General features: G+C 41.3%; 1 protein-coding gene and 1 pseudogene across 2 annotated transcripts; both read right to left on the minus strand.

Moving 5' to 3' along the window:
* Window positions 1-341: 341 nt before the first annotated feature.
* gopc (golgi-associated PDZ and coiled-coil motif containing) lies at window positions 342-21,412 on the minus strand. 2 transcript variants are annotated; one of them, XM_084952398.1, is made up of 9 exons: window positions 20,869-21,411; window positions 18,143-18,307; window positions 13,871-13,894; window positions 7,676-7,851; window positions 4,836-5,001; window positions 4,658-4,753; window positions 2,644-2,808; window positions 2,405-2,570; window positions 342-1,873 (listed from the first exon to the last, which is right to left on the minus strand). In XM_084952398.1, the coding sequence occupies exons 1-9, from the start codon at window positions 21,127-21,129 to the stop codon at window positions 1,758-1,760; spliced, it is 1,335 nt and encodes a 444-aa protein (XP_084808524.1). In that variant the 5' UTR covers window positions 21,130-21,411; the 3' UTR covers window positions 342-1,757. The 2 variants fall into 2 exon arrangements, with proteins under 2 accessions (XP_084808524.1, XP_084808525.1); XM_084952399.1 differs by lacking the exon at window positions 13,871-13,894 and having other exon boundaries at window positions 20,869-21,412.
* LOC146372425 (uncharacterized) lies at window positions 13,901-16,113 on the minus strand (annotated as a pseudogene).
* Window positions 21,413-22,490: the final 1,078 nt, after the last annotated feature.

The raw sequence follows: 22,490 nt of genomic DNA on the forward strand, positions 1-22,490 counted from the left end.
CTTAATGGCAGTGGTTGGTAATTCAATCCCTGGGTGCTACATATCGTTGTTACATACTAACCCCACGCTGCTCTATGATGCATCCAATGGAGTGTGAATGTCAGATAAACAGGTTCTTGGGTGAACGAGTGAAGTATTAAGGGCTTTTCCACCATCTTTCCTCTGATTCTTTTATTTACAGAACGGTTCTACTGGGGGAATGCATCCTATATATGCAAGTAGTTGAGCTGTACCTCACTAAAAACCACCGAATGAAGTGCAAACACTGCACTGCATTGTCAGTGCAACCAATTCGTCTCTACTGCTCAGTCTGTTTTAAACAGATTCCTGGAACACAGAACACACACTGACAGCGTCCATTTAATCAAGAAAATTGTGTTGTTGTTTTTTTGTTTTAGGTCATGGAACAGTAATATTTAATGTTTACATGATTCTGAAGTTTCAACATTTGAAGTACAGCTGCAGGAATAAAATCATTTTTATACATTTTCTGCAACATTGATCACTCATCTTATTGGCAAGTGTTGCATTTTATTACGACTCACCATCCTCCTCATTTGATAACATCTCTATAAGAACAGGGATCATTCAGTGCTATTGATGCGAGCCTGCACTGTAGCAGAGAGCCTTACTTACAGAGCTCAGGGAGTCTGCAGCAGCTGTTTCCTCTTCATAAATACGGATAAATATACTCATTTATGTTTTACTATTTTAAGTATGAATGATCAAACATTTTTGTGATGTCTGCGGTTTTCCCGTTTACAGTTGTTTGAATCTTTACTGCTGAAGAACACTTAATATATTGCATTATTATTTTGTGTACACTGATTGTATTTGATTTGTCTTTTGCACACATTTTGTAAGCCTGCTAACGCGAGATGGGAAAATATGTTTTGGACTTTTTTGAATGCTTTCAATTATATCACAGATAAAAACAAGACTGGAACCAAAACTGTAAAAAATGTAAAAAGAAGACAATAAAAATAAAAAAAGACTGACCTGAATGCATAACATAGCATTGAGAGTGTTTAGGCAGTGTTGTTCATGGGGGTTGGGTTAACCTACTTCTGTTTCTTTTGGCCATAATAATAATATTAACAGTAGTAAGAAATAAGAAGAATGTATTGAACTAAATATCTGCACAGTGGTGAGGCCTGTTGGTCAGGGGCTGAGATAAAAACAGTTTGCGAGTTTGTTGTATTTTATTACATTGTGAGGAACACCTCATAAAGTACATGTGGCACAACAGAAGCAATAATGAAATATAATGAACAGCGATAAACAAATCAACAGGGAACCCAAAGAATTGTATTCAATTACAAAGTGTTATTTTTGTAACATAGTCGTGTTAAAATATTCGGGTGGGATAATCATATATAAAATTATTCTTTAACATCTCATTTGGATGAGCATGAACAGATTAGATCTGAGAAGTTTGGTAACAGATTCTTTGATGAGTAACTATACAAAGTAAAGCAAAACAAGTGTCTCCACTAAACACCTCCACGATAACTTAGTGACATCCATCACCTGCATTATTATCCTGTATATCACCAAGTTTATCAGAGTCCAGCATCACTCCCTTCTGCACATACCTCCACTTTAAGAATATGGACTTTAAAACCCAAAAATCATTGTTGCATCACCAGAAAATTACATCACTCCAAGGACAAAAAGGGAAAACAGATGTTCCCCTTTTCACAGGATTGTCACTGAATTTCATTTCAGTTCTTTTCCTTTCCACATTCCAGCAGTTTCTAGGAAGAACAGTCAGTTTCTGGTGGCTTTGAAGGGGTTTCCCCTGAAGGTGTCTCACTGGACATCCCAGTATCTCCAGACTCTGCTCCATTGCTCAGTGACAACTTCTCCAGTGCTAAAGGATGGACACAGAGACAATAAGCAAACTCATCCTCATCGTCAATTAAAAGCAACCTGGACAACCAGCAGCAGATCTTCTCCTGTTCTCTATCCTGTTTCCAAACCACTTCAGAAAACCCATCTCTTCACCCTGGCCTTTGACACCTTGTGAGATGTTGCTTTTTAGCTCATTCTATGTTGTTTTTTAATATAGGGCTGTTTTAATTTGTATGTATTATGTGTAGTATGTGTTTATGTGTATTATGTGTCTGGCTCTCTGTGCAGTTACATCCCATATCGTAGCTGAAGGGGGACTACAAGTCAAGTGGAAATGTGTTATCAGAATTCTTATATGTAAAACAAAAGAAACTAAAACAGCAACAATGATTTTTCTGAAAAACAGAAAACCCGCAAAATCCAATTTTCCAACATGCACCCTCTTCTTATAATTGGCTTCTACAAAGGGGAAGGTATAAACAGTGCACACCTTCACATATGGACAAAGTCTGTTAAAAGCTCTTTCATTGATCTGCAGATTTCTTCATACCTTGAAGTGATGCTGAACTGTTGTTAGGTGGTGCTGTGATGCTGTCATCCAGTTCATCTAGGTAGAGTCTGTAGCGATGGCCGCTGTCATCCTCGTACTCCACATTCTCATCATCGCTGTCCACTTCAGGAGCCACATACACGACCTCGAACTCTATCTGTCCTCGCTGACACAGACACAAAGAATTAACCACAAACAGCGATATGCAGGGAGCACGTGTATGTGCGTGCCAGTGTTACCTGCTGAGAGAGAATGGTAACAGCTTCCTTATGTTTGGCATCTCGCAAATTGATGCTGTTGACAGCAAGGATGGCATCTCCAACATGCAGCCCTCCACATCTGTCTGCGGGCTGACTGGGATGGATCTCTGAAATTAAAATGGGAACGCCGTGCTCCTTCCCACCCTGAGAAAGTGAGGCCGAAGGAATGAAATGAGTTGAAAGCAGCTTTAATGCACCATGTCATAATGACACAGATGAACAGCACTATCAGACTGTGTTCTAATGGCGCTTCCATTTCTAAAAGTGATATCACGCAATTGGCTCTTTGAACTCTGGCTGTTACACAACTTGTTAATGATATGACACATTGCTCACTACAAAGGTGTATTTCAATTAAATTTCATTTATTTATATACTGCCAAATCACAACAGAAATCTCCTCAATGCTCTTTATATTGTAACCTTCATCCTACAATAATCAAACAACCCTCTGAACAAGCACTTGGTGACAGTGGGAAGTCAAACCTCCGGAGGTGAGAGTTGAAGATCTCCCAGACCGGGGCCTACGCCACACATTCCCAGCTCACGTTTTGGTGCGGCAGGTCTGTCCAGCATCCTCCCTCGCCACCTGACCCAACTCACCACTACATGGTGATCAGCTGACAGCTCCGCCCCTCTTTATCAGTGTCCAGAACACCCGGCAGCAGATCCGATGATACAAAATCGATCATCGACCTAGGGTGTCCTGGTGCCACATGCACTTATGTGCATCCTTACATTCGTCTTCATTATGGACAAACTGTGATTTGCAGAGAAATCTAGTAACAAAGAACTGGTCGTTTCAGATAACCCAGGCTGTTCCTCCCAAACACACCAGGTCTCACTGTCATTGCCCACATGAGTGTTGAAGTCTCCCAGTAGGAAGTCACCGGATGAAGCACCCACTCAATGACACCAAGGCGGCTTGGTACTCTGAACTATCATTCACTGCATAAAAGCAAATTACATTTAGGACCCGTTCCCCAACCCAAAGGCACAGTGAAGCATCCCTATTGTCCACCAGAAAAACCCCAACGTACTGGCAGCAACCGTGTGATTACAAGAACCCACCCCTGCCTGCCGCCACCAACCAGAACCCAAGCTGTGTGTTGAGGTTAGCTTGTCTACATCTAGCTGATATTTCTCAACCTCACACACTAGCTTAGAATCCTTCCTCACCAGAGAGGTCACATTCCATTTAAGTAGCCAGCCTTGTTAGCTCATTAGTTGTTAGGGGCCTCTGCCCCTGAGTGCTGCTCGACACACATTGCACCAAACCCCTACAGCGCTAGGTCCTATGGGCTAAGGCCTGGCTACCAGATGGTCTCCCTCCCTGTGACTAGCTACAGGGTGGGTCCTCGGTAACCCTATCTCAGGGCAGGGTACACTGGTCCCTTGGTCTTCTTTTATCCATTGGGGTGGACTGAGTGGCTCGTCATCTGGCTCCAGGGCCACTTTGCACTGGACTCAATGCCTCTTTGGATGGGATCTTCCAAAGTCAAGTGTGAGTTGCTCAGAACATTTTTGGCTGAGGTCACAGACATTGTGAATAATCAACAACTGTTACCTGTGTTCAGTGATCCCGCAGATACTTGCACTCTCATTGAGGCTTCATTGCTAACTCAAAAAGTAAGTAGAAAGTAGGTCCATGTCCGGCTCCAGTTGGAAAGTTTGGACATACATAGTTATTGAAACAGCCTTAGACAAAGTGGACATCTAACCAACTGAAGCTTAAACAAGGATGATAGTGCTTCTTAAAGACGAAAGAGAATGCAAGGTGCAAGTAAATGTCACCCCCAAAAAATTCGAGGAGATGGTCCTGCTCATTACCACTGATGACCGAAATATGCTTTGACCGCATCATCTTAGTAGATGAAAACCCCTTAGCTTCAGATGGGGAGTGAACAGAGAACAGAACCTCGATACTTAAGTAAGGTTTGATCCAAACATGACCAGCTGCTGATTAAAAAGATAAAATACTGAGACTTCTTACTGTAATGGAAATTCCTAGACCCTCATGATCCTCTTTGACCAGCACAACCTTTCGGATAGGGCCAACTCCCTGGGTTTTCTTCAGCATGTCTGGATCCTGTAATTACACACAAAAACAACTTTTGGACGCAGAACTAAAGGTACCAACAGCTTTCACTACTTTGTAGTTTTACACTCACATGTCCCACAGGAGAGGGAAGAGGTCTCTTTGGGTCACTTCGACCTCTACATGCTCGGATCACAGTTTTATGGCGGTGAAGGTGAATTTCTGCCTCCAGTTGATTCCAGAGCTTGTCATGTGCTGGCCCTTTCATGTCACGACCCAATAACTGTATCTGCTGCACCCTGAAAGACAAACCAAGCAAAGATCTAATTACTGTCTGTATGTGCTATTTAATATCTTACTGAAATATGTAAAATATTTGACATCTGTGACATCACTGGTCATAGGTAAGTATAATGCATGGATCACACATTTCAATTCAATATTATTTATATAGCGCCAAATTACAATAGCAGTCGCCTCAAGGTACTTTATATTGTAAGGTAAAGATCCTACAACAATACACACAGAGAAAACCCCAACAATCAAATGTTCCCCTCTGAGCAAGTGCTTGGTAAGAGAGGGAAGGAAAAACGCCCTTCGAACAGGGTGACATTTCTGGCAGAAGTAGGCTCTTGACGGGACGGGCAGCTTGCTGGTTGGGGTTGAGAGGAAGAAAACAGGGCCAAATTAAAAAAAAAAAAAAAAAAAAAAAACAGTGGAAAAGAACTAGAGATTAATATTGACTAGTGATTAAACGCAGAGTGGTGAGTAAGAACAATGAGTGAGATTGGTGACTAAAGAAGAAGCACTCAGTGCATAATGGAAAGCCTCGAGCTGCCTAGACCAGCGGTCCCCAACCTTTTTTGCGCCACGGACCGGTTTATGCCCAACAATATTTTCACGGACCAGCTTTTAAGGTGTCGCGGATAAATACAACAAAATAAAACTAGTACCGGTACCGGAAAAAAGAAGATTTATTCATAACACGTGAAAAGACCCAGGAAAACCGAGTTAACAATAAAAACGATAACAAAATAACGCTGAAAACCGATAGAAACCCTGAAAACCATACATTTCACACCTGAGCCTCAACTCTCGCGGCCCGGTACCAAACGACTCACGGACCGGTACCGGTCCGAGGCCCGGGGGTTGGGGACCGTTGGCCTAGACGTATTGCAGCATAACTAATGCTGGGCTTACACTGTGCGATTTTTGGCCCATTTTTAGCCGATTTTTGAGTCATGCATCGTGTAGTATACGTGGGGTAACGAGAAGTGATTAACACCTCACGACCAGCTCCCAATCATCAATCACTTGGTCGTGAGGGTGTCACTGCAGCTTCTCACACTGCGCACGCGCAAACACAAATGTCAGTGAAAAAGATGGCGCATCACGGCAGTGCAGCGTGTGATCTGGACACAAGCGATGGAGGCACAACTTGTAGAACTATGGCAAGCTCATCCGAGCCTTTTCGATGTGGCCTCACAAAATTATCACGACCACAACAACCATGAAAAGAGTTGGATGGACATTGCTGCTCAATCACACCTGCCTGATTAATGTTTTTTATTAGCAATTTAGCAAAGTTGATGGTGGTGGTGTGCGTGTCTGTGTGAGTGAAAGACAGAGAGGGAGAGCAAGCGACAGAATTTCTGTTATAACCTTAATTTTATGGACGCACATTGTGAGCACTCAGGTCGCATCAGAGCATCGGGCCGTATAGTGTGAGACCCTGCATCGTGACCTATGAACTTCTAACCCCTGCGAGTCAATCGTGCAGTTTGAGCAGAAGCTGAATAACGCGACTGAAAAAAAAATCGCACAGCTTAAGGGAAGATTCAGGGTCACCTGATCTAGCCCTAACCCTAATTAGCTTTATCAACGAGGAAAGTTAGAAGCCTAATTTTAAAAGTAAAGAGAGTGTCTGTGTCCCAAATCTTGGAGCTGGTTCCACAGAAGACGGGCCTGGAAACTGAAGGATCTGCCTCTTATTATTTGTTTAGACATCATGTTTTTAAGTTTTTTTGGGGTCAAGTACAAAATCTCAGTTTTATCTGAAATTAGAAGCAGGAAATTCATTCAGGTCTTTATGTCTTTAAGGCAGAGCCTTTATTCTTCCAATAAAGGCTCTGCCTTCCAACGATACTGCCTAAGGGAGGCATATCAAATGTAAACTTTATAGTTAAGCTTTGTGTCCCCATTTACACGAACAAATTGACTTAATAGAAAGATATGATTCAAACCACTGCAGCGGAGTACCTTAATTCCTAGACTTCAAATAAACTAATCCTCTGCAGATGATTTGTTAGCTGTTTTACAATTACTCTTTTAAGAATTTTTGGTGAATGGGAGTTGAAGATTGGCTCGGCAAACGGTGTAAGTGCTGCCACCTTAAAGGCCTGTCGTATGTAGCCCATTAACGGGGATAAACACAGTGCAATACTCATCTAGCCTTTGATGTTGCCTACTAAAGAGAAGTAATTACTGTGCTACTGAAACAAGGTCCCCCAGAAGAGACCATTTCTCATTCAAATTTATTTTACACTAGATACTTCACTTTGGTTTTCAGCAACATAGGCACAAAGACTGATAGACATACGTATAATAATTTCTTGTATTTGTTTATTATACTTGTGTATACATGTTATAGTGTGTGCTTTCCTCTTGCACAGGTCCAAACTGACATTTTAATCTCAACAAAACTTTCACCATTATCATGTTCTCAACATGATTACAGACTACACTGAACCCCATCATTTCACTCTTCTCACATTAGTCGTCACTTCCACTGCATGTAGTCTGTGCCACGTGCCTTCATGTGCATGATTTCCTAATTATTATACTAATCGCTTATTAGAATCATCATCATCATCATCATCATTATTATCATTATTATTATTATTAGAAGTTACCATAATAGTCTTAGCAAACCTAAACTTTGCACTAAAAATAGTTTGAACTTTAATGTCTTACCTGCCAGCCAGTTCCTTGTCCAAGTATTTAGCAGCCAGTCTGGCTCCGTAGACTTCGGCCTGCAGTACTGCCATGTGCCTGCGAAGGGCCTCGTTTTCTTTCTTATATAGTCTGGTTTCTGCCTCCATTTTTGCCTCTGCTAATTTCTCCTTCTTACTGGCCTCGAGCTCCTGTTCCTAGAACAAACACATACATTGTAAGTACAAAATGTTAACCTATTTTTTTAAATGAATATTATGAAAATGTAATGTTAAATTTGCAAAAATTAATCATGGTTAATTACAAATGTTATATGAGAAGGTTAAACTCTGATTTACATTCACATTAGTCTATGTAATTTTATGTAATTTGCAGAAAAATAACCATGAGAAAACTAGGTACACGAGGATAAAACACAGCTGACAGGTTGATCCCAATCTCACTAATAAATAGTAGACTCTTTATGTGGCATTATATCGTTTCTTTGCATTTTTCAACAATTGTAAATTGAATCTATATCAAACTTTGGACTTGAGGGAGTATAGCACAGTGTTTGATAAGAGATTGCCTTATTGTTGAGGTTTTCAAACCTGTTGCTCATTGACAACTACTGTCCTCTGTTACTTTCCAGTTCAGGCACCATGCAGGCTGCGCTCTTTTGGATTTTTATTCCTGGCATGTGCTGGACCTGCTCGCCCAGTTTGGGGCTCACTGCAATGAGTTCTCCAGTTATCACTTGGTATCTATCACTACAGCCCACTTCCCCTGCTTATCCACCACTACTATGTCTGGCAGGATTTCTCAATATTATCCACTTCTTATATCCGCCAGTGGTACATATCATGGAGGAGCCACACTATCAGTTGTGGCTTGCTGATGAACTCATGGACCTTTGTGTTTTCATCCTGGATATTGGTTCTGGCACTCACTAGTCCTCAGCCACCTTCCTTCCGCTTAGTATACAGTCTTGGGGTGCTGGACTTGGGGTAAGGCATCCTCCAAGTCTAGGTCACTAACGCATGATAAGACGCTTTCTTGTCTTGATGTCAGTGGCTTCTCTCTCTCTCAGGCCAGCTGATTATCCCAGCAGGGTATCTGACGACTGGCAGGTGCTGACTGCCTGGATCTTGATCTTGTACTCTCTGCATGTATTTGATGACTGCAACTTTCCTAGCAGCCTCTTCATGGTTCCCATTTGTCTGTGGAATTCCCAGGCACTTGTTGCTGTCCTCGATGTCTGCGATGTTGCCTTCTGGTAGTGGAATTCCCTCAGTTCTGACTACCTTCCCTCTCTTTGTTGCCATCCAACTACACTTCTCCAGTTCGAATAATACTCTGATGATGCTGTAGAGTCTAGTGATGTGGATCAGTGAATCGATGTCTCATTCAATCCTGGCACACACTTCCATGAAGAGAAAGAGGCTGACAATTGCTCCATTCCGTAGTTTGTCTGGTCCGGCTAAGGGAGTTCAGGCCTATGCAGAACAGCAGTAGTGACAGAGCATCTCCTTGTTTAATCTTGTACTTGATAATGAATTTTGCTATTGGCTTGAATTTGGCCTCTAGTGTTGTCCGCCACATCCCCATTGAGTTCCTGACAAAGGCTCTTAGGGTCCTATTGATCTTGTACAATTCTAGGCATTCCAGGACCCATGTGTGAGGCACTGAGTAGTAGGCTTTCTTGTAGTCAATCCAGGCAGTGCACAGGTTGGTCAGTCTGGTCTTACAGTCTATCTACCAGGAGCTGGTGTTTTGCCCATCTGTCCTTTCTTTTCCCTGCTCCATGTGGTGCTGAGGCAGGTTACTGACCAGCAGTTGAACGGGATTGGTCCATTTTCAGTTAGCCATTCTGGGTTTGTTTGGTCCATTAGCAGCCGACTCATTTGTTAGTTTGCTAGATGCTCATGGAGCACAGTTAGCTTCTGTATGTTAGACTCCTGGTCCCCTCCCCAGTCGGACCAGGAGTGATATGTTCTCGTTAAATTTCTGGCTGTCTAAGTGGTGTCCAAAAAGTTATTAAACTTAGAACAAGATCTTCCACTCCAGCTTATTAATGAGCCAAAGACCCAGACATGGTCTTAATTCATTTGAAAGCCTGATGCTTAGCCTTGTCCATGCAAGCTGGAAACCTCAAAAACAGTGTTATTTGTTGTACTCAGCTCAGCTAAAATAATTAATGGGGGTGATTTTTGCATTGATGTAGATATTAAAAATGACAGCCTCAACAAGGCCAATTATTAGAATTAAGTGGCTTCTTTCAAAAAATAAAAGAACGCACTGAACACTTAGTCTTACTCTAGATCTTATTATGATATATGGCAAAGAAAATGAACATTAACAGTATTCCCTGAACACCATTTTTTGTCTGATCATTTGTTAAATTTACAACAGTGGATTACACAGCAGTAATGAATTGATTTCATGACACTTGTTTATAGTGTCACAGCCTCACTGCATAAAATGCTGGATATTGTAGCTGCTCTGAAAAAGAAAGCCTCAAATCAGAAGTACTTGACTCCCTGGTATAACTCTCAAACATGCACCTTAAAGTAGATAAGTAGATAAGAAATGACATCTCACTAATTTAGAAGATCATCATTTAGCCTGGAAAAACTGGTCTTTACACTATTAAAAACAGTAGTTAAACCATTTTAACTACTTTAAAGTAGTTAAAATGGCCCATCACAGCACAGAAACAGTTTTAGTGAAGGTTACAAATGATCTTCTTATGGCCTCTGACAGTGGACTCATCTCTGTGCTCGTCCTGCTAGACCTCAGTGCAGCATTCAATACTGTTGTCCATAATGTTTTATTACCGGTATTAGAACATGCTGCAGGTACTAAAGGTACTATGCTGCAGTATTGTGAATCTCATCTAATACACTCCAATTTCTTCATGTAAATGGAGAGTCCTCTTCAAACACTAAGGTTAATTATGGAGTTCCACAGGGTTCAGGGCTAGGACGGATTCTTTTTATGTTTTACATGCTTTCCTTAGGCAGTATCATCAGAAGGCATAGCATATATTTTCACTGCTATGCAGATATCCAACTTTATCTATCCCTTAAGCCAGATAACACACACCAATTAGTTAAACTGTGGGAATGTCTTAAAGACAAAGATGTGGATGATATTAGACTCCATCAGAGTATTATTGTGTGCGAATGTTAGATAGAAAGCAGAAAAAAGAAAAAGGCTATATAAAAACAGTTCATTTACCATTCCATTTGTGCAATATTAATTAAAAACATACTGTCTCAGAGTGACACTGAAAAACTAGTTCATGGACAACTATAATTCATTATTATCAGGATGTAGGGATGGGTACCGGTATCCGGTGCCATTATGGCACCGGTTCTGACATAAACGGTAGTAACCAGACCGAAAAGCAGCACACATTTCGGTGCTTTATTTTTTCCTGAGATGTCACACACTTTGGATTCTAGCCAACCATTTTACCTTTCCAAGGATAGTAGGTGGGCCCAGGTACGTATGTTCTTTTAGAGCAGAGCTACAGATTAAAAATGCCCAGTCTTGCTGTACTTCACAGCAAAAGACGCAAACTCAGCAGCCTGCAACAAGTGCTTTAAGGTGATACTGTGCAAAGGAGGTAACACCTCGAATCTGACAACGAACCTGGCGATGCATAGCGTTTTTTTAAAAGCCGAGAAATGCACCGTATTTGATAGCTTGCTGCGAGACCTCACACCGAGCACATCTACTGCGGGTGTGGTGCCTGTTATCGGACGCGGAGTTAGCAACATCCCCCAAGAACCCGAAGAGGAGAGTCCAGGCCGCTAGCCCTGCCAGTGTAGCAGAAATGATGACAGATGATGATGGCAGCAGCAGCCGTTCTTCTCTGCGTGAGTAGCTTAATGTTGTTCGTGTGTAATTTACGTTGAGTAGGTTAACCACGTTATTAAATTAATGCATGTAAGGTGAACTAGCAAACAGCGTTGTAGTTACATGCAGCCGTCTTCTTGTTTGATGGCAGATACTCCCTTCACCCTGGCCAAAAAGGCTAAAATGACCAAAGAAAAAGTGGAAAACAGCTAAACATGAGAGGTTTTTGGACAAAGTTTGTGTTCTCCATTCTTTAAGCACCGGTTCGAGCACCGTTTAAGCACCGGCACCATTTCAAAAGTACCGGTTTGGCACCGGTATCGGATAAAACCTAAACGATACCCATCCCTATCAGGATGTCCTAAAAACTCGCTGGAAAGCTTTCAGCTCATCCAAAATGCTGCAGCAAGAGTACTGACAGGTACTAGACAGACAGAGCATATTTCTCTTACACTGGCTTTTCTTCAATCCAGGATCAAATTTAAAATCCTTCTCATCACATTAAAGGTCTTGAATAATCAGGCCCCATCTTATAGTACTAACCTGATAGTACCACATGACCCCATTACAGCACTTCACTCTTAGACTGCAGGATTACTTGTGTCTCATAGGGATTTAAAATTAGAACGTGAGGCAAAACCTTCAGCTCCCACGCCTCTCGACTCGGCACAGTTTGCCATGGCTTTTTGGGTTTTCCATTAGGTCCCAGTACCTGGTACTTTCTAAGTAGGTACTAAAATGTTATCATTGTCACACTGCATGCCACTGATTGGTTGGTCAGTAGCATCACTCGATGAGTCATGAAAGCATCTTGTTCAGGAAAATTAAAACCACCATTTTTGAAACCCGGCAAGGGGGGAAATGGCTATAAAAAAAAAAAAAAAACAATGCCGTGGTCCCCAAGTCTGATGAAAAGCCACACACTGAGCAGCAGGTATGTTCTTGCCTCGATATCCACCTTTGTTGTCCACGCCCAGATGCGTTGCTATGACAAGCACGCACACTGGGTTGTAATGGAAAACCAGGTGATCCAAGTTAGCTCGTGGTGATCTGTGGCGAATCGATTAGTAGGTACTAATAGAAAAGGGGCTTTAAACTGAACAGCTTTGAACTGGTTTATTCTCCTGGCTTCTATCTCTGGGTTACCTCGCCAAGCAGCTGCCCAAGGCTCTGAGTCTTTGCTTGACAGTTTCTAAGGCCTCAGGACAAGGACAACTTGCAGCATTTCTTAGGTACCCCTTTTTGCAGTTCCAATAGTTGCCAAGTTTCCTCTGTGCTGCCTTGAGCTTGCCTTTCTCAGTGAAGAATACTGCTCCTTGTGGTTGTTCGTCATGTAGCCAAGCATTTCAGTGATCACTGCTGCTGCGGTGTAGATCAGCCAGCTGCTTAATAACCGTCACATTAGGAATTGTCCATAATGCTGCTTTCACATCTTTTAGGAGAACTTCAGAGTTTATTTCAGGTAGTCGTAGTAATTGGACATGGAGGGTCCAGGTTTCCAGCGTAGCCATGATCCTCCATCTCCTCAGGTCAGCTGCTCTCACCTCCAACGTATTCAACACACCAGCTGTTCTTGGGGCTTGGTGGGTGGGAATACCACAGGGACATACCACTTCAGGTGTCTACCCATGAGTGTCTATGATCAATCATGACAGTCTATGATTTCTACAATGGATGTGAGACAAATCCTACTGTGAAAGTGACTAAAGGTCAAGCTGCAGGCCTGATAACGTCCCTGTCTGTGTACTAAAAATGTGCCAATCAGCTAGTTGATGCTTTTACTTTATACAAGCAACTTTCACAAGAATGTGTTCCCACCTGTCTTAATACAGCCACTATTGTTACTATGCCACTAGATAACAATGCTGCTTATTGACTTCAGTATTTAACACATCTCCTAGCTTGAGGGGCACCTACACAGAAAGTAGTTTGCTTACAGCTTTGAAACTCACAGTTGATCACTGATTGCAGGCTTTGGTTCTTTGGCTAACTCCGATTTAGTTAACACCCTATCATATGTAAATCAACAAATGCTTGCATTTTTCATTGGTAGTTAAGAACAGTTTAACTCGAGCCACTTTGATTGCATTGTCAGCAGTTATTTTAAGCATTGTCTCTGACCCTGATTCCCACACTCTGCAAATGGATACTGAACTTCCTCATAAACAAATTCAGTCACACCACTTCTTTGACTTTAATTTTTGAAAGTCAAGCCCAACAAATGCATTTGCATTTTGAAGTATCCTTGGGCACATGATGCATGTAAAGAGTACAGTGTGTGTGTGTGTGTATATATATATTTATTAAGTGTAAATGGTTGAAATGAGGCATGTAGCTACATTTTCTGGGAAAGACACCATTACACCGACTTACCAGCTCTTCTAAGGTTGGTGTAGGCTTTAAAGGAAAATATACAGAAAAAGAAAAGAAAAAAGTCTTTGATTAGAGAAATTGGTACAAAAAGCATTAGAAAGGTTACAAAGCATCAGATATACAGCAGCAGACACCAGCCTTGTACAATTTCAACCAAAAATTTGGATTCATCCCTCCATAAAATCTGTTTTATTTTTAGTCTAATTCTTGTATAATTTATCAGCATTTTCTCCAGCCAGCCTGCCTGAGATCATTTCTGAAAAGGCTTCAGTAAATAGTAGATGGATAAACTTAAGGATATGCATTTCTCACAGGTTAGTTTTAAACTGTTTAATTACTACTGTATGGGGGGCATGTGCAGTTTTTATTTAAGTTAAATATAATGTTTCTTTTACATCTAGTTTTAGTTTTTAATTGACTATAATAACCTTGCTCTGAACCAGGTCAACATCCGATCTGTGACCCCTTCAGCCCTGCATTTCTCCAACTACAGTCCTAAACCATTTATACTTTGTGTAATTTTTTTTTTAACATAAGGGGCTAAAATAAGTATCGAACAATTTTATAAGTTAAGATATTTTTGATGGTGCCACTGACATGAAACTCTCACCAGATGTTGGTAAAAACCCATTCAGTCATCATATGCAAAGAAATCAAACCATAAATGACATTATGTGTAATAATGAGAAATGACAGAGGGAAATAGTATTGAACACACTTACTGAAATGTATTTAATACTTGGTCCAAAAAGCTTTGTTGGTGACAGCTTCAAGACACCTCCCGTATGGAGAAATTGCATTTCTGTGATTTTGGCTCCGTGGGCCACTTCCATTAACTCTGAGCTTTAGGTCTTTTTTTCCTTATAGATTTTCAATTGGATTCAGGTCAGCTGATTGGACCGGACCATTCTAACAGATTTATTTTCTTTTACTGAAACCACTTGACAGTTTCCTTTGGGATGTGTTTTGGATCATTGACTTGCCTCCACCCTTTGATGGCAGCAGATTTTTTCAATCAGGAATGTCAACATTTTTCCACTCATCCTTCCTTCAATTATATGAAGCGTGCCAGTGTTTTATGCTGATAAACAGCCCTACATCATGATGTTTCCACCTCCAAACTTCACTCTGGCTCTGGTGTTTTTGCGGCAGTGCCTTTTGACCTCCAAACATGGTGCATATTACTTTTAAGACTAAGCAACATGGCTGCTCCAGCCTGCACGCCAAATACCCTTGGGCAAGATACTAACCCCAAGTTGCTTGCCGATGCATCCATAAAAAGTACTTACTTAGAAAAAAACATAGAACAAAGTGTTTATATGAACGGTCAAATGAGGCAAGTCGTATAGAGCACTTTGAGTGCTCAGATAAAGTGGAAAAGTGTTATTAGAAACAGTCCGACTGCTCTGCCCTCTGTAGTCATTTAGACATATGAGCATCTGGTACTATGCCATCTCCTGGATCCCTGCAGTTTGCCTAAAGAGTCAATAGGTCCGTAGTCAATGCAGTTAACATGGCACTGCACTTCATCCTCCAGCATCTGGACTCTGCAGGAACTTATATCAGGCTAGTTTGTGGACTTGAGTTCCACTTTTAATGCCGTCCTCCCAGCTCTACTACAAGACAACTCTCACAGCCAAATGTGCCCGCTTACACCTGCAGAAGGATCACCGAATTACTGTCTAGGCAGGCATGTCTCACTTTCAACGCATCAGCACCTATTCTCCTCAGGGTTCTGTACTTTTTCCTCGGCTCTTCTCCCTGTACACCAACATTTGAACCTCTTATTGCCAATCTGTCAAACTCCTTGAGTTTGCAAGTGACACCATACTCATCGGGCTCATCTCGGGTGGAGATGAATCTGCCTATAGGAGGGAGATGTCTACTGACCTGGTGCAGTGACAACTTCCTTGGAACCATCACCTCCCAGGACCTAAAGTGTGAGCTAAACATCAGCTCACTAACCAAGAAGGCACAGTAGAGGATGTACTTCCTGCATCGGTGGAAAAAAATACAAGCTGCCAAAGTCAATGGCGATGCAGTTTTACTCCTCCATCATTTAATTTATCCTCACTTCCTCCATCACCATCTGGTACGCTACTGCCACTACCAAGCACAAAAGCAGACTGCAGACCGCTGTACTGAAGAGGTGACTGGCTGCAATCTCCCTTCCCTACAAGACCTGTACACCCTCCAGGACACTGAATCAGGCAAAGAAGATTGCTGCAGGATGCTGTGGTCAATCACAACCAACACCTCACGCCACAAGGACAGTTTCTTTCCCCTGCTATGTTGGATTACTTAACAACACCCCTTCAATCCGCTTACTGCTCAGTTAACATGCTGCAGTAACAAATTTACTTACGCAGGTTTTATTACACACATTTTGTCTACATTGCACCCTTTAGATCTAGAGCATATTCTATTTCTGTACAATTAGTTTTGCACCATGACACCATTTTTGCTCTCTTTAGTGTCACTTGGGAAATAGTTTTTAAAATGCCAAATTTTCGCAGGGGGGTTAATAATTCTAGTCTTGGCATGTCCCAACAGGAGGAGACCCTGGGGCAGACCCAGGACAGGCTGGAGAGATTATATCTCTCAGCTGGCTAACGTTAGCCTCTGTGATAACTGATACTTGTTGAGGGGTGTTATAGTCTAGCGTCACTTAGCAGACGTTAGTTGTCTCAGAGCCCAAAGACAACTGTTAGCAGGCTCAAGTCATCTAAGAGACCTCCATCAGCTTTCAAAGCACATGTGTGGACTTATTTTGGATTCAGGACAAAAGAAGGCAGTAAAGACTATGACAAGAGCTATGCAGTCTGTAAAATCTGCACCGCCAGAGTCAAATACTCGGGTAACACAACAAATTTACAAGTACATGTGTCTAGACACAATAGCGATGTAGGGTCAAATTCTAATTTTAAAACGAAATGAGGTGTTTAACGGACAATTAAAGAAGTTAACTTTTCGAAAATACTAGCAACTTCAACTCGTGCAACAAAAAAAGATAGCGCAGTCAGTACTTGTTTTTATTTGCAAAGACATGCGCCCTCTGAGTGCTGTGGAGAATAAATAATTTTGTAATATGATTAAAACACTGGAGCCCTGTTACACTGTTCCCTCCCGTCAACACTTCACGGACATACTCTGCCAAAGTTGTATCAAGAAGGCAAAGCAACAGTGCTGGACTCTCTCAGCTCAGCACAGAAAGTTGCTTTGACATGCGACCCTTGGACTTGGAGAGCCACTGAATGGTAGGCCACTGTTACAGCACATCACATAACTGATCAGTGGAACCATCAGTCACACAGGTGAACAAATTCCCCTTTTCAGGTTGCACAAAAAGTGTTCCATTGATGGACACTGCAGAGCTGTACTTTCTTTTATTAGCACTTTATATTGTCAGTGTTTACTTGGATGAATTCTTCATGCAATTTCATTTTTGATTTATATTTGTTTATGTTAAGGTAACATAAAAAGTGCTTCGTTTTGATGCTGCAGAGAGCATTTTTTGGATTAGTATTTTAAAAGTACTCAATAAGTACGTCAACGTTTCATTGTTTACTTTTTTCATGTTAAAGAAATAGTCGATATATCAGTAAAGCCGTTTTGTTTGTTTATTTGACATGGCTTCTGATAAGGCAGATGTTAATTTTTCTCTATTCATTTTGAACTTAAAGAGAGAGTGTTTTGTTTCCTCCAGTGAAATGTATCCCTCTATTTTAGTTGAGATAGCTCATGTCAAGCATTTAACAGTTTGGACTGTTTACTGTGAATTTTCCTACACTCCAGCAGGACTTGGCACCTGTCCACAGCACTGAAACTACTACAGTATGCTTACAGTGTTGTTATTCTGCTTGCCGGGGAGTGTTATTGTTGATTAAGACATTAGAAAGACAGAAAAACAATAAGAAGACCTGGAGTAGAAAGACGAAAGGAGTAAACAGGAATGAAATTTCTCTTGAAATTGTAATGTTACCGCAAAGGAACATACGTGTCTTGGTCCGAGTACAAGAATGACATTGACTTTTTTAATTACAGGCGCATCACTAAGCTCTACACTGTAATGCTATGTCAGCGAGCATGTCCGATACACGTACCTAACGTCTTAGACTGAAAACAGAAGACTAGGTTGTCAGTGACAGTGTATTACTCAATGATTGTATAATAAATATGTCATCTTCACTCACTGCAGCCAATCAGTAACTCTGTTACTATTGTTAAATGATTACAAAGGCTGATTGACTGTATTATAGCCGTTCTCCCTACCAGTTTATCTTTGATGCTATCCGACTCCTCAGCTTGGCCTTGCTTGACATGAAGCTGCAGTTGGAGAGCATGAAGCTGCAGGAGCAAGTCGTGGACCTCCCTTTCTGCCACCACCCGTGCAGCTTTAGCTTCGGTCAACTCTGAGCGCAGGTCCACCAGCTGAGCCTAGAGTGGAGTGAAACAACAGAGGGATGGGTCACAGGAAACAGATGTGTTAGGTGGTTTAGAGGGGCATGGGTCTCAGATCACAGCATCACTGTTTTCGTAGTTTGCAAAACCCAAATCTTACAGTACATACTTTTTTTTCTTTGTAATTTTATGAGTATTAATTATTAGTTACTGTGCGGAAACATTACGATCCCATAAATTTAGCACAACAATGTATTCATGTGGTATTCTAAAGGTCTTTAAAGAAAATGACATATTACATGTACAGGGCTCTAGAGTGCGAACAATTTGGTCGCAAATGCAGGCTAATTTCTCAATGGTGCGACTAAAAGAATCCCTGCGACCCTGTTCCCTGTTCGAGTAAAAAAAAAAAAAAAAACCTCTGAAAGTCTCTGTGGCCAACAGCAGACAACATTATGCCCATATCATAAAGGTGCTGCTTAGAGTAGCTGAATGTGCTGCTGAAGCACCGCAGCACCGACTCTGTGCTGCTGCTACCTTTTGCACTGGTGCACCTAAGAAAAAAAGTTAGGTGCACCAGTGCAACCATGGCAAAAAGTTAGTCTGGAGCCCTGATGTATTTGTTTATTAAAAGCTCTTTATCAAAAGATCTGCAGATGTCATTTAGTACTTGAATTAAAGAGGCGGAAAAGATGAAACACTGTTACGTGTACGACCTTCAGGACATTAATTCATGGACAGACATTCTGCAGCAAAAACAGGGAGAACATGCCAACTCCAGACAGAAAAGGTGGTGTATTCAGAACTGGGACCTTCCTGCGCCTTCTGCTGTAATAGACACACGTTGAGTAGGGGTGAGTTTCAATAATCGATTTTCCAATTAAAATCGATTTCGGCTTGAATAAAGCAATTCATGAAAATCCTGAATTGCTTTTTAAATTGCTTGTATTTTGCCATAAACGCCAGAATCTCAGGTTAAAGCTCACAAAACTATTTCAACAACCTCCAAACAGCTAAAACAGTAAATGGGTGGAGGTAAACGGATTCCGCACAAACATGTAAACACAAAGCGCAGACCTGACGCATCAAAATCAGTGAGATGTCAGCTTTCTCACCTGAAAGCCAACACCTCACAGATTCTGCTGCGTCTGGTCGACGATCTGTGTTTACGTCTTTTTTTGTGCTGGGTTCTGAAGCTGCTGTTTCATCACTCTCCAACCGAAACTGACTGAACCAGCAGCAAAAGAAGATCAAAACTAAGCTTTACATTCCGCTTCACTTAAACATAGTCATGAATTCCCTCTTACTTTTGCTGCTTTTCTTCCACCACGATAAAAGAAAAAAAAATCACACTTTTAAAAAAATGCTTTTTAAAATTATGACAAATTGCAAAATGCCTCTGTGACTTTGCTCGGCTTCACGAGCAGGTTTTCTTCCGTTTTTGTTCTACTGCTGAATATTTTTAAGGTTAACTGATATAAAAAGCCAGGCCAGGAAAATCTCCTTCATGTTTTTCTGTGTTTTATCCTCAGTTACTTTGACACAAAGGCATCTGCTGTGATGCTTACACCTCTGATGACGTCTCAAAAGTGTCAGTACTGATAAATGATCAGAATTATAATATTTCTGAGGAAAAATTTCCCCGATTCAAATCGAATTGAAATCGTGGATCGAATTGAATCGGGACCTTGTGAATCAGAATCGAATCAATTCTAGAAATCAGTGATGATACCCAGCCCTAACGCTGAACTAACAAAACTGTACAATCATAACATTTTTGACAAAACATAAGTTATGTTCAGTCATTTTTCTCAGTGCATCTGTCCTGACCCCTCCATGATCCACTTCTGTTCCACCACTAGAAAACATTTAGAAACAAGGTTCAAAGTCTACGACAGAGGGTTGCTCCATCTGATAGATGGATGGCACAGTGTATATGCATTGTTTAACAGGTTTAACAGCTGGCAGGGTGAATCACTATGATAACAAGCTAAGCTGTAAGAAGCAGGGTTATCTCTAAGCAGGAAATACCACTGGTTCATGCCGATGTCACTCGCACCTGTATCACCTATTTAAACATTGTTACACACCGATATAGCCCATAATGACAATATTCACAGATGGCAAAGCTTCTTTGGACATGACAACACACCCTAATTACACAGCAAACATTGCTGAGGAAATGCCAAGGAGTTCAGGTGCTGACTTATTTATTTAAAAAAACGTTAGCGCTACATAATTATAAAGGATATTTAATAAAGCGGTCAAAGACACCTGAGAACATGTTCTGTATCTAGAAGACAAATGAATGTGAAGTATGCTAACACCTATGTTGGTTTCAATGACCAAACGAAGGCTGCTGTGGATACCATAACCCATGTGATCACAGTTTACAGGTCGGTGCCACAGATGGATATAAACCCTCAGAAGCACAGGGAGGACACCAAAACACAGGAGTGACTGAAGCCCTGAAAACACCAGTGCTGCTCTGTGGCATTAGTCACTCTGTTGAATCTTGAGTGGAGTCGGCGTGATCATTTCATTAACAGGAAACCCGATTCCTAATATTAACCGCTCTTCTTAGAAGAAATACTAACCTCTAATTTATGGTTGAGCTGGAAGACAGTCTGAGTTTTATGACAGAGCTGAGCGAAACAAGAGCTGAGGCTGGTCATCTTCTGCCGACCCTCATACGTTATATCCACTTGATCTGGATCTATTTCTCCAAGCAACAGATCCACATCCACGAAAGCCTTATCAAATTCCTTCTCCAGCACTTCTAGCCATCGAAACATGGACATACTGGGGACAAGGCCCGAGTGCTGGCCCGATGGGGAGCATCCAGTCGAAGCAGACATGGTTAGAGCAAGGTAACGCTGATGTTAGCTTTGTGCTAACTTAAAAAATGATGACAAATTAATCTCTGCCAACACCGTTAAAATATCGCTGTAATGTGATGAACACTGTGTTGGTCCGTAGACTTAAAATTCCCGAAAGAAGCAACGTCTAACCAGAACGTCCCACATCAGATTCACGATTTCATCCAAGCAGCCACTACGCAGAAAGCGGCATACAAGAGACCTACGACTACTCCTTCCGCTACTGTGGAACTGTTCCCTGTGGGTGTTCTAGGAACTGCTATTGGGTCTGTCGACGTCGTACCGGAAATACGACATGTTAACGCAGAGCTTGTTCCTGTTCTTACTTTCATAATTAAAGTCTTCTAATGCGAGGAATTTTGTATAAATAATTAAATAACATTATTTATGAATAATATAATTTTAGTAATCTCGGGGCTTTCGTGACATTTGCAAGTTTAATGACTTACTGTGTAGTGTTCCAGTAACACGTATTGTGTAGTTCTGGCTCACTAAATAACTGACGAGGATGTGCAGTTGTGCACTGAACAGGCTCTATCCATGAATGCAGTGCACAAAAAGCATTATGGTGTATTGCTCGTAGGGATGGGAAGCTTCTGAAGCGCAGGTGTTAGAAAAACCAAGGCCACGGACCAATGTTCCCTCTAATTTTTCATGTGTCTTAGCGAACACACAAACTCCCTGAGCGGTCCCTTGGACTCCAAAAAAGTAACTGAGTTATGCAAGTTTTTTGCAGCTGTTTACCTAAAAATGCAGCCAAGGCATTTTTAAAAAAAATAAACATTTCAAACTATTTACAGAACAATCAGGTGTTCTGCATCAAATTTGATGCCACACAAATTATTTGTGCCACTCCAAAAATTATTTCTGTCCACTATGAGATAAAGGAGAAAAAGAGTCTGATACCTGCAAACCTGACAACAGGAGATGTATCACTCCTGTAACACCTGTAACATTCAGTAGTCGCCTCATTGTTCTGACACACACAACAAAACTATTGACTACACTACACACTAACTACACAAGATTTGCGCTAAACGTTGCAAATCTCTCACATCTTAAAACACTGCTGTCACTCCTTAAACTTCCCCCCTTCCTAAACAACTAAATGCCATTTGGGGGGGTGGTGTTGTTTTTGCTCACAGGCTTTCGAGCGTTTGCCTTATAAAACGCCGTTTTTACCGTTTCTTCCCGCAGTAAATATAAACAACGATAGTATTCAGGAAGAAAACCAAACATTGCATTTTTTTTTTTTTTTTATCATAACTCTGGTTTTACGTGGCCTATCAACACAATTTAAAAACCTGGTATAAAGTCCACACTTTTTCCGTCAATTGCTC

The sequence above is a fragment of the Perissodus microlepis genome, chromosome 15 (assembly GCF_051167445.1).
Source record: "Perissodus microlepis isolate ML-2025 ecotype Zambia chromosome 15, ASM5116744v1, whole genome shotgun sequence".
Lineage (NCBI taxonomy): Eukaryota > Metazoa > Chordata > Actinopteri > Cichliformes > Cichlidae > Perissodus > Perissodus microlepis.

Coding starts and splice junctions, on each gene's coding strand:
- gopc (XM_084952398.1), bottom strand. CDS start 21,129: ATGTCTGCTTCGACTGGATGCTCCCCATCGGGCCAGCACTCGGGCCTT. Junction 18,308..20,868: donor AGCTCAACCATAAATTAGAG/GTTAGTATTTCT, acceptor ACTCCACTCTAG/GCTCAGCTGGTGGACCTGCG. Junction 7,852..13,870: donor CACCAACCTTAGAAGAGCTG/GTAAGTCGGTGT, acceptor TGTTTGTTCTAG/GAACAGGAGCTCGAGGCCAG.